Below are 12,627 nucleotides of genomic sequence, written 5' to 3'. Positions count from 1 at the left end.
CAAGAGTCTTGAAAGGAAGAAAGAGGAGCAAGCAGTCATTGGAACTCGTTAACTAGTGGGATGGAGGAGAGCTGGAAGCTTGCAAAACAGTATTCTGCAGAGTATGAGATTGACTGAGCTCTCTGAAAAATGCAAAGGAGGAAACCTGTGAAGAGAACATTCAACAAAACAATCCTGGACATGATGAAAGCGTGGACTGTAGTTTTAGCAGCTGAGAACTGGAAGAAATTCTAAGTCATTTAGTACTTGGACTGGTGGTGGAAGCAGAGAGGTCACACTGGATGGAATCAGCATCTGAAATAATTCACTCTCTAATTGCGGATAATATCACCAAACACAATTGATTTTTTAAACTGGCAAAACAGACAAGCTGTCCATAAAATTGACTGATCATTTCAAAAAGACGAGATACTAACAGGTGGGAGAGCATATCAATTGAGACAGCCACTGTGAAAAAGGGAGAAGACAACATTAAGCAAAGTACACCTGACTTTTTAAAATCTTGACAACTTGGTGTATAATAATATTCTTCTGGCAATTATCTTTGCTTGGAAATGACAAAGCACTTTATAGCCCATACCAAATACATTTAATGCTTCGGTAGTTAAATTTACTGGCAGAAACTATTTGATTACATAGTCTGTTTTAAGACAAACCTGCCAGCTAATTCCATAATGCAAGCAAAAAGAGTAGTTACTGGTGTATATTAGGATGAGAAATAACACACAAAACTAAAGGCTTACTTTGTATATAATTCCTTTAAAGTGGTGATCTGCTTGGTCATAGTTTCCAGTTCCTTCTCCTTTTCTTTCAGCTTATGTTTCAATCCTTCCAATCTGGCCTGCCACTTCTTGCCTTCTTCCCACCTCACTATTTCCTCTTTTGGAGTCTGCAGTATAAAGGAAAATAAGGGTTTCATGTAAAATATGGTTTACTTCAGTTATGGTTGATTTATTTTAAGAATAGTAAAAACAGAGGCTCTTTGTAGAAGAGAGAAGACTAACAAATCTACTGGAATTGTTTAAAGATGTAACTAGTAGAATAGATAAGGACAAAACAGTGGATGTGGCATATTTGGATTTTCAAAAGGCTTTTGGTAAGATCCCTCATAAGGAGTAAGTTAAAAGTACATGGGATATGGGGTAATATATTGTTATGGATTGAGAATTCATTGACAAAAAGGAAACAAGATACTGGTAATAAATGTTTTGTTTTCTGAATGGCAGGCAGTGACTAGTGGGGTGCCAGATCAGTGCTTTGGCCACAGCATTGTATAAATGACCTGGATAAGGGAAGCAAAATGCAACATTACCAAATTTGTTGACGATAGAAAACTAAGCTGTCAGTTGTGAGGAGTTTGCAAGGAGGTTTCAAGATGATTTGGAAAGTTGACTGAGTGAGCAAACGCAATGCAGATGCAGTACAACATGGATATATGTCAATTTATACACTAGCGTGAAAAACAGAAATGAAGAGTATGCTTATTGTGTAATGTTAATGCTGCAATTGAGAATTGAATAGCAGGGAACAAGGCATCTCCTAAATGTCAGGACCCATCATCTATCTTCTTATGCAATTAAACTTAGGGATAGGGAAGAATAAGAGTATGACAGAAGGAATTCAAGTGAATTGAAGACAGCGAGAAAGAAATAAAGAAGAAAAAAAGGCAGAATTAAACAAAAGAGAGAAAGAGACAGTAAAAGAAAATTTCAATTTAAGAAACTTCTGGGGAACAATCTGCTAACTTGGTGAGTGAGGCTCCATAGTTTTGGATGCTTGCTTTTGGAACTTTCAAGTTTAATGGTAAGTGGGAAAGAAAAATTACACCATTAACACAGTCCTCCAGACATAAATTATCAGCTTTAAACATTTGTGTTGAAATTTATCTGTCTTTGTGGTGCAGATCCAGCAATTTCAGGACACACAATGAGGAAACCCATGGCAAAGTGATAATGGGTTTATTCAAAATTAATGGTGGAGCGGCAACAATTGTCCAACAATTTCTGGTGAACTGAAACCCACAACATATCTCTTCCTCACCATAATTTATACTGTATACTGGTCATATAACATTGTTTGGGGAGAGTTGTGGGAGGAGTAGCGAACTTGCTGTTACATTTCCAGCAATTTTGTTTGCTGCTCTTGAAACCTAAAGTTGACTGACCACTTAAGAGCTACCTCAGTGCAAATCTAGTATAGCCGCCAGTGGGTACAAATAACGATTGAAAAAGTTACATTACAATACCTGGTCCTTATCAAAAGAGAAAACAAAACACAGCACCTTTTTATGCAGCCTTAACTGCAAACTTGGTTAATTAAATTCTGTTCTAAACAGCTACTTATCGTCGTCAAAAAGAACTCCAGCAGTAGTGCTTTAATTTTTGTTGATTGTGTGTCAAGAGACTCTAGTGTAGAGCTGCCATGGCAACATGCCTAAAGGCTACTGGTGCCTGCAGTAGTCAATCAAGCTCTAATCCATTGAGAAAACAGTTTGAACCTAGTCTTCACATATCCACCTTGCTCAAAATAAAGTACACTTATTTAATAATGAGAATTCAGAAATAAGATATTTGATAAAGGTACAGTAAGATAGTAATTTGTTGACAAAGTTTGCAACAGAAGGGTTTGTAACATTATCCTTCATTTACAATCAAAAGAACTTCCTTCGTTACTGTATATAGTTCTGCTAATGAAATAAAGAAAAAGACCTGCATTTATTAGATTACTTACAGTGTGGAAACAGGCCCTTCGGCCCAACAAGTCCACACCGACCCGCCGAAGCGCAACCTACCCATATCCCTACATTTACCCCTTACCTAACACTACGGGCAATTTAGCATGGCCAATTCACCTGACCCGCACATCTTTGGACTGTGGGAGGAAACCGGAGCATCTGGAGGAAACCCACACAGACACGGGGAGAATGTGCAAACTCCACACAGTCAGTCGCCTGAGTCAGGAATTGAACCCAGGTCTCTGGCGCTGTGAGGCAGCAGTGCTAACCACTGTGCCACCATGCTGCCCACAGAAGTTGGCCAAGGCAGGAATCGAACGCGAGCCCCTGGCGCTGTGAGACAGCACTGCTAACCACTCAGCCACTGTGCCGCCTCTCTTATATATAGTGCCTTAATAATATCGTGTAAACTTTATATAGTGCCTTTCACAATAACCAGATATCTCAAAATGCTCTGTAGCAAATGAAGTTGTTTTTGACTGTAGTCATTGCTGTATTGTAGGAAACGTACCTGCTAATATGTGCATGGCTAACTCACAAAAATAGGAATATGAAAACGGACAGATAATGTGATGCTGATCAAGGGATAAATATTGATCAGGATACCTGTGGATGACACTTGATACTTTATGGGATCTTCCACATCCACTCAAGAGGGAAAATGGGGCCTTGATTTAATATCTCATTTGAGGAGCAGATGAGGTCTTCATTAAAATGTTTCATCTGAAATATGACCTCTGACAATGCAGCACTTTCTCGGGACTATAGCGGACTGTCAGCCTAGAATGTTGTGCTCAAATCTTGGAGTGGGACTTAAACCCATAGCCTTCTCACAAAAAGGCAAGAGAGCTACAAACAGAATGCTGACTGACAGACCATGTTAAATCACAAGAGTGTATTTGGATTTTTATTTTTCATTGTCAAAATGTTTCTTTGAAAGTATGGTCTGCAGGACTATTTAGAAACTGGTTTCTGTCACATTATTCTGTGTTTCAGCAAAAAACAAAAGGCGTTTATCATATATTTATGGAAAGGGAAACAGGAGTAGGTTTACACAATATTATTAAGGAGCAAGTCTGAATTTAATTTATATCAAAACAAGTTGTCAGGCCAAAAATTCTATTCAATCCAGTCCAAGGTATTTGGATCTCAAGTATATTGTTTGTTTTTGAGCTTAATATTTGGTTAAACGAGAAGCTGTGACATCAGTCTCAGGCTGTGAAAGCTTACCCTCTCTTCTTTCAAAACCTTTCTCTCCATTTGCTCAGGTGCCACCTTCTGATCGAGTTCACATTCCAATCTTCTAACCTTTTTCTGCAGTTCATCAATTACGCTCTGTTTATTGTCAGTCTCAGTCTTTGTCTGAAATATTAGAATTAATGTCAAAAAGATTTAAAATTTTGCGATATTTGTATGATCATGAACATACGCTGTCCATTTTTCTACATCTAACTTAGGTGTTAGCAGAACACATATAAAATATACTTAATATGAAAAACACTTCTGTAATACAACAAACTTTGTTTTAACCTATGAACCAGCACTCTCTGCGATTCAGCAAAAATGCTATACCACAAATATTGCCAAGTTAACTGTATTGTTCTGTGCAATTATTACAGTTTTTAAAATTTGTTTACCTCAGTGTAAATATGCTCATTCAATCAAATGGTCACACAAAATGTCAATAGTTGATTCAATTTCTCCTCAAATACAGTGATGGCCGAGTAATCAGTTGAGGATACAAGTAAGAAGGCTCTCTGCCGATAAGTTTTATTAAAAGCAAAGTTGCATTATTATTTAACTGAATTATGCTGTAAATATAGGACAACAGTGATGTATATATATATCCCCTGCATTACGTTTCTATTACTTTGTGTGTGTTTTTATATTGACTATGTGGACCTCTTGATTTTCTGGAATATTTGACACTCCTAGTCCCATAAGTGCCAAATAATAAAACATTTGCAGTATATTAATTAATATCTTTTTAATTCCATCACATATGTCTCCTCTATTCTAAAGATTGTCCCTGCTTTAGAGATGTTGCCACAATCTATCAGGACTAAGAAGCTGCCATGCAATAAATCATATTTCCTGTGGACCCAATGTTGCAGAAGGCTTTTTTAATATTTTTATATATATATATATATATAATTTATTTATTTATTTATGGAGAAAAAAAAGTTATTTTGAATATTACAACAAATACAAACCCAAATAATTCAAAACAATACAAAGAAACCCACTAATTAGATAAATAAATAATTACTAACAACTCACCAATAAATCATGACAATGATAATAATGATACTGCTCAGCAAAACAGAGTAATAGCCCTCGACCATCGAGAGCATAAATTTGTAAATATTCATGTGTTTGTAATTCTTCCTCTTTGTATACCCGATTCATTAAACAGAATTGTCATGGCTATATAAGCACCCTTATTAGTATGGCAGACATATCTGTACCCAAGTAGTCCAAAAAGGGCCGCCACGTCTTGTAAACATTCTTAGTTTATCGTACACCATACTCATAAGAGAGTCCAAAGGGACGTGTTCCATGACAAGCTTATGCCAGCTCGACAGCAGGGGGGGAGGATTTCAGACACGCACACTAACAGAACTTTCTTTCTTGCACAAAAAATTAGGAGATTGAAAAGCTTTTTTTTGTATGTATCTAATGGAAGTAGATTAACTAGGTCAAAAAGAAAAGATACCGGGTCCACCTCCACCTCTGTCTCCAAGACCTTCTCTATTTCACCTACCACAACGCTCCAGTATGCCCATTGTCTCTGGTCCTGCCACAGGCTATGACTGAATGTACCCACTCTCATCTTGCATTTGGGGAATATTGGAGATACTCCCACTTTAAATTTTGAGAAGCGATCTGGAACTAAGCGGACCCTGTGGAGAATCTTCAATTGGTCCTATTGCAGATCGAGATCCTTCTTGCATTTTCCCAGATATCCTCCCACGTTTCTGAGGAGACCTTAACGTCAAGCTCCCTCTCCCATAACTTACAGAGCTGCACAGACTCGTCCGAGGAGCCCTCTCCCAACAGGTCAAAGAGATTGCTGACAGAAAGTGTGTTCTCAGTACTCAGCACCATCTTTTCTGTGTCAGATATATAGGAATCAGTTAGAAGTGTGGTCTCTTTATGAATGAAATATTGTAATGAGAAAAACTGAAGAGGTCCCTACTGGGCGACTTAATATTTCCGAGCCAACTGGTCAAAAGACATCAGTGTGTCCCCCTCGAATGGGTAGGCTTTTGAATGAACATAATTTGTAAGTAATTTCTATTCAGTTTTGATATACTAACTGTCATGTTGCAGGCTCTATCCCAATTCCTACATCCTACAAGGCAGTATGTCCTTACCTGAGGAAGGATAAAATGTTGCTTAGAAGGGAGTGCCAGTGAAGGTTCACATTTCTAGATTTGAGGGCTGTCCAAGAGGACAGAGGGAGGACGGAAATTCTCTGGAGTCAGAAGAATAAGATGCCATCTAATTGAAATGTACAATGGCTTAATGGTCCTGGGGTGTGTTGCTGAACAAAGAGACCTTGGAGTGCAGGTTCATAGCTCCTTGAAAGTAGGGTCGCAGGTAGATAGGATAGTGAAGAAGGTGTTTAGTATGTTTTCCTTTTTTGGTCAGAGCGTTGAGTAAAGGAGTTGGGAAATCATTTTGGGGCTGTACAGGACATCAGTTAGGACACTTTTGGAATGCTGCATGCAATTCTGGTCTCCTTCCTATTGGAAAGATGTGTGAAACTTGAAAGGGTTCAGAAAAGATTTACAAGGATGTTGTCAGGGTTGGAGGATTTGAGCTATAGGGAGAGGTTGAATAGGCTGGAGTTGTTTTCCCTGGAGTGTCGGAGCCTGAGGGGTGACCGTATAGAAGTTTATAAAATCATGAGGGGCATGGATAAGGTAAATAGACAAGGTCTTTTTCCCTCGGGTGGGGGAGTCCAGACTAGAAGGCAAAGGTTTAGGGTGAGAAGGGAAAAATTCAAAAGTGACCTAAGGGACAACTTTTTCACACAGTGGATGGTGTGTGTATGGAATGAGCTGCCAGAGGAAGTGGTGGAGGCTAGTACAATTACAACATTTGAAAGGCATTTGGGTGGGTATATGAATAGGAAGGGTCTTGAGGGATATGGAAGAAGTGCTGGCAAATGGAACTAGATTGGGTTAGGACATCTGTTCGGCATGGATGCGTTGGACCAAAGGGTCTGTTTATGTGCTGTATGTCTCTATGACTCGCGAATTCTAAAATGCTGACAGTGTATGGCAGAGTAGGTAGCAACAAATTGTGTTCCTTTTATGGAGAGTCAAGAATTAAGGATTGCAATTTCAGGATTAGCTGGCAATTGTTTAAGACTGAAATACATAGAGTTGTCTTCTTTCAGAGGATTCGATCACTCCAGAGAGACGTGGATACTGATTCACAAAGTATACTGAAGGCAGAGACTAACAGATTTTTGGGCACAAAAGGAATTGAGAGATATGGCAATATGACAGGAAAGTGGAGTTGATGTAAAATTAATGGTCTATGCATTCCAGCATTGCTCCTTGTAAAAGTCATGGACAAACAAAGAAATAAGCTACTTAAGAACAGAGTAGCTGCTTTCTCTACAAGCAATGGCACTCTCAATGTGCTAAATGGGACAGATTTCGAACAGATCTAGCAACTTGAGACTGGTCATTTTTCAGGAGCCATGGGCCATCAACAGCAGCAGAATTGTACTCCAACACAATCTATAATCTCATGACCAGCATTTAATCCGTTCAACCATTACCATCAAGCCAGGCGATCAATCCTGGTTCAATGGAGAGTGCAGAAGGGCATGCCAGGAGCAGCACCAGGCATACTCAAAAATGAGGTGTCAACCTGGTGAAGCTATCAAACAAGACTACTTGTATGCCAAATGGCATAAACAGCAAGTGATACACAGATCCAAGCAATTCCATAACTAACACATCAGATCTAAGCTCTGCATTTCTGTCATATCCAGTCGAGAATAGTGGAGGAGAAGGAGGCTCCACAAGTACACCCAATCTCAGTCATGGAAGAGACCCACATGTCATTTCAAAAGATAAGGCTGAAACATTCACAACAATCTTCAGCCAGAAGTGCCATATGGATGATCATCTCAGCCTCCTCCAATGGTCTCCAGCATCAGAAATGCCAGCTTTCAGCCGATTCAATTCCCACCATGTGATATTAAGAAACGGTTGAGGCACTGAATATTGCCAAGGCAATGGGCCCTGACAACATTCCAGCAACAGTACACAAGAATTCAGCTGAGAGTGCCATCAAGGAGCCCGAGCAAAACTAGAATCAATGGAAATCAGTGAACAAACTCTCTAATGGTTGGAGTAAAAAATGAGGTCTGCAGATGCTGGAGATCACAGCTGAAAATGTGTTGCTGGTTAAAGCACAGCAGGTTAGGCAGCATCCAAGGAACAGGAAATTCGACGTTTCGGGTTATGCCCGAAACGTCGAATTTCCTGTTCCTTGGATGCTGCCTAACCTGCTCTAATGGTTGGAGTCAAACCTGGTACATTGAAAGATGGTTGTGGTTATTTGAGGTCAGTTATCTCAGCTCTGGGATATCTCTACATTAGTTACTCAGGGTAGTGTCTAGGCCCAACCATCTTCAGCTCCTTCATCAATGCACTTCCCTCCTTCGTAAGGACAGAAATGGGAATGTTCACTGTTGACTACATAAGGAGTTTTGAGAAGATTTGTAGCTCAGGTTGAGGTTATGGATGCAGGTTTGCTCCTGAGCTGGAAGGTTCATTTCCAGACGTTTCATCACCCTACTAGGTAACATCTGAATATTGCATAGGGGATGGGCCCTGACAACATTCCGGCAACAGTACACAAGAATCCAGCTGAGAGTGCCTACTAGGTAACATTAGGTTGGCACGGTGGCACAGTGGTTAGCACTGCTGCCTCACAGTGCCAGAGACCCGGGTTCAGTTTGCACATTCTCCCTGTGTCTGCGTGGGTTTCCTCCAGGTGCTCCGGTTCCCTCCCACAGTCCAAAAATGTGTAGGTTATGCTAATTGCCCGTAGTGTTAGGTGATGGGGTAAATGCAGGGGAATGGGTCTGGGTGGGTTGCTCTTCGAAGGGTCAGTGTGGGCTTGTTAGGACGAAGGGCCTGTTTCCACACTGTAAGTAATCTAATCTTCAGTGGGCCTCAGGCGAAGCACTGCTGATAATTCCTGCTTTCTATTTATATGCTTGGGTTTCTTTGGGTTGGTGATGTCATTTCCTGTGGTGAAGTCACTTCCTGTTCCTTTTCTCAGGGGGTGGTAAATGGGGTCTAATTCGATGTGTTTGTTGATAGAGTTCCGGTTGGAATGTCATGCTTCTAGGAATTCATGTGCATGTCTTTGTTTGGCTCGTCCTAGGATGGATATGTTGTCCCAGTCGAAGTGGTGTCCTTCCTCATCCGTATGTAAGGATACTAGTGAGAGAGGGTCATGTCTTTTTGTGGCTGATTGGTGTTCATGTATCCTGGTGGCTAGTTTTCTGCCTGTTTGTCCAATGTAGTGTCTGTTACAGTCTTTGCACGGTATTTTGTAACCAACAAAATACCCACATCAGGGTTCTTAGCAGAGGCAGTAATGCAGAGACTTGAACAAACAGTTCTGCTAACCATCCAATCCAAACTTTGGGTCTGCTACGTGGATGACACCTTTGTCATCACTAAACAAAACAAATTAGAGGAAACCTCCAAGACCATCAATAATACCCTTACTGGCATAAAATTCACTAAAGAGGAGGAAAACAACAACAAACTGCCATTCCTAGATGTCGCAGTAGAGCAAACAGCCAATGGGGAACTTCAAACCAGCGTCTATAGGAAAACAACACATATGGACCAAATATTGAACTACAGAAGTAACCATCCCAACACCCACAAAAGAAGCTGCATCAGAACATTATTTCAAAGAACCAACACACACTGCAGCACAGAGCAGAGCAGAGGAAAAATCACCTATACCGCGTATTCAAAACAAATAGGTACCCAATGAATACAGTCTGCAGAATTCTCAGCAACAAACCCAAACAAGCAGACAAAATGCATTCAGAAACCCTAGCCACTCTCCCCTACATCAAAGACACCTCAAAAATGACTGCCAGACTTACTCAGACCCCTTGGCATCATGGTAGCCTACAAATCCAACAACACACTAAAAACAGCAGCTAATGAACTTGAAAGACCCTATTACAGAAAACAAGCAAAACAAATGTCATTTACAAAACATCGTGCAAGGACTGTAACAAACACTACATTGGACAGACATGCAGAAAACTAGCCACCAGGATACATGAACACCAACTAGCCACAAAACGACATGACCCTCTCTCACTAGTATCCTTACATACGGGTGAGGAAGGACACCACTTCGACTGGGACAACACATCCATCCTAGGACAAGCCAAACAAAGACATGCGCGAGAATTCCTAGAAGCATGGCATTCCAACCGGAACTCTATCAACAAACACATCGAGTTAGACCCCATTTACCACCCCCTGAGAAAAGGAACAGGAAGTGACTTCACCACAAGAAATGACGTCACCAACCCAAAGAAACCCAAAGATATAAATAGAAAGCAGGACTTATCAGCAGTGCTTTGACAGTAACACTGATGATGTTACCTAATAGGGTGACAAAACGCCTGGAAATGAACCTTCCAACTCAGCAAGCAAACCTACATCCATATGATTGCATCATGTTCAGCACTATTCATGATCCCTCAGATACTGATGCAGTCCATGCTCAGATACAATAAGACTTGGACAATATCCAGGCTTGGGATAGCAAGTGGCAAAAAAATGTCACGCCACATAAATACCATGCAATGGCCACCTCCAATAAGAAACAAGCTAACCATTGTCCCTTGACATTCAAGGGTGTTACTATCACTGAATTCTTCACTATCAACATTCATGGGGTCACCTTTGACCAGAAACTAGACTCGCCATATAAATACAGTGGCTACAAGAGCAAGATGGAAGCTAGCAATACTGCCATGAGTACCTCACTTCCTGACTCCGCAAAGCCTGTCCATCATCGACAAGGCACCAGTCAGGAGTGTGATGGAATATTCCTCAGTTACCTGGATGGGTGCAGCTCAAATAACACTCAAGAACCTTCATACCATCCAAGACAAAGCAGCCGCTTGATTGACCACCATATCGACATGCATCCACTCCGTTCACCATCAACACTGAGTAGCAGCAGTGTATGCTATCTACAAGATGCTTTGCAGAAATTCACTGAAGATCCTTAGATAGCACCTTCCAAACCTACAAGTACTACTATCTAGAAGAACATGTGTAGCAGATACACGGGATACCACTACTTCCAAAGTCCAAGCCACTCACCATTCTGACTTGGAAATATGTTGCCGTTCCTTCATAGTCACGGGATCAAAACCCTGGAATTCCCTCTCTAAGGACATTGTGGGTCAACCTATAGCACATAGACTGCAGTGATTCAAGAAGGCAGCTCACCACTACCTTCTCAAGGGCAACTAGGGAAGTGTAATAAATGCTGGCCCTGGCAGTGATGCCCATGTCCCCCATGTGAATGAAAAAAATCACTTGCATTTCTTGTTCAAAATATTTAAGTGGATGAGAAAAATATTTAACTAAAAACCAAATATTGCACATATATTTCTTACAATATTTTGTGGATGTTAGCGAAAACTAACTTGAGTGGAACTGTTTGAAAATTATTCAGAAAAACTCATATTCTTAAAGATTGAACAGAGGACTTTCTAATCAGTCAGAATAAAAGATGGATAAAAATTTGAACCTGCAAGCTGTTGCACAGCCTCTTAATTTTTTTCTTTAGTTCCTCATTCTCTTTCATCAGCTCATCTTTCTCGGTTTGTAATTTGTTTTGAACTCGTTGCTTTTTTTGAAGTTCTCCATTTAAATTCTCTATTTCGGCTGCTGTGGCCGCTTCCTTGCTCTTACATGCCTTCACGCTGTCCTTAGCTGCTGCAAGTTGCTCTGTCAGATCTTCTATACGTGTCTAAAAGCAAAACAAGTAATAACTGTTAAACTGAGGGAAAGTCAAATTGGTACCATGTACTTTGCTACAAATGTGAATGCTGATTTATTAAAAGCAGAAATAGAAGGGTCTGTCAATACCTGGGGAGAGAACAGATTAGCTAATTCTTCAGGTGCACATACTTCATTGGAAGAAATCACAGGTAAACAGTATTTAGAAAGAAACCAAATTAAAGAGGATGGGGCAAGTGCTCATGATGGTGATGTCTCATTCAAATGTCTATCCTGTCAACTTGCAATGGAAGGCACTCTTGTAGCACAGTGGCAGTGTCCCTACCCCTGGACTGGGAGGTCTGGATTCAAGTCCCATCTGCTCCAGAGGTGTGGAACAACATATCTGAACAGGTTGATTACAAAAATAAGGTAAATTTAAAAAAGGGAAGTAAAAATATACATGCAAGTACTTGGGAGGAAAACAGGAACTGGTTAAATGGCTGAAATAATAATGGGGAAATTTGGATATTTCTAATGATGTAGAAAAAAATGTAGAGTGGCTGGATACAACATTGCATGGAATATACAGAGCACAAACAGGCCATTCAGTCCTAAGTGCTACACATCAGTATTTCGGCTCCATGTGAGGTTCCACCCTTGCCTCTTTCATTTAACCCGATAGGTAGGGTAGATTCATGCAAGATATTTCCACTGGTTAAAGAATCTTGGGCCGGGGGCACAATTTATTTAGAGACAACTAACGGGCAATTGTTTCACAGAGTGTGATGCGTGTATGGAATGAGCTAGAGGGGAAGTGGTGGAGGCTGATACAGTTACAACATTTAAAAGGCATCTGGATGG

The 12,627-nt window shown here is 40.5% G+C and overlaps 1 protein-coding gene across 1 annotated transcript in view; it reads right to left on the bottom strand.

The window, feature by feature from the left end:
• cep290 (centrosomal protein 290) overlaps window positions 1-12,627 on the bottom strand; it is a 144,830-nt gene that overhangs the window by 31,885 nt on the left and 100,318 nt on the right. Inside the window, exons 40-42 of the mRNA XM_060839688.1 lie at window positions 11,573-11,794; window positions 3,965-4,096; window positions 744-889 (exon numbers count right to left, since the gene is read on the bottom strand). Coding sequence (XP_060695671.1) covers window positions 744-889; window positions 3,965-4,096; window positions 11,573-11,794 — 500 coding nt within the window. The remainder of the gene's footprint in view (window positions 1-743; window positions 890-3,964; window positions 4,097-11,572; window positions 11,795-12,627) is intronic.

The sequence above is a fragment of the Hemiscyllium ocellatum genome, chromosome 19, assembly GCF_020745735.1.
Source record: "Hemiscyllium ocellatum isolate sHemOce1 chromosome 19, sHemOce1.pat.X.cur, whole genome shotgun sequence".
Taxonomy (NCBI): domain Eukaryota; kingdom Metazoa; phylum Chordata; class Chondrichthyes; order Orectolobiformes; family Hemiscylliidae; genus Hemiscyllium; species Hemiscyllium ocellatum.
Note: the sequence above shows the minus strand (reverse complement) of the source record. Positions and strands in the feature narration are given on the sequence as shown.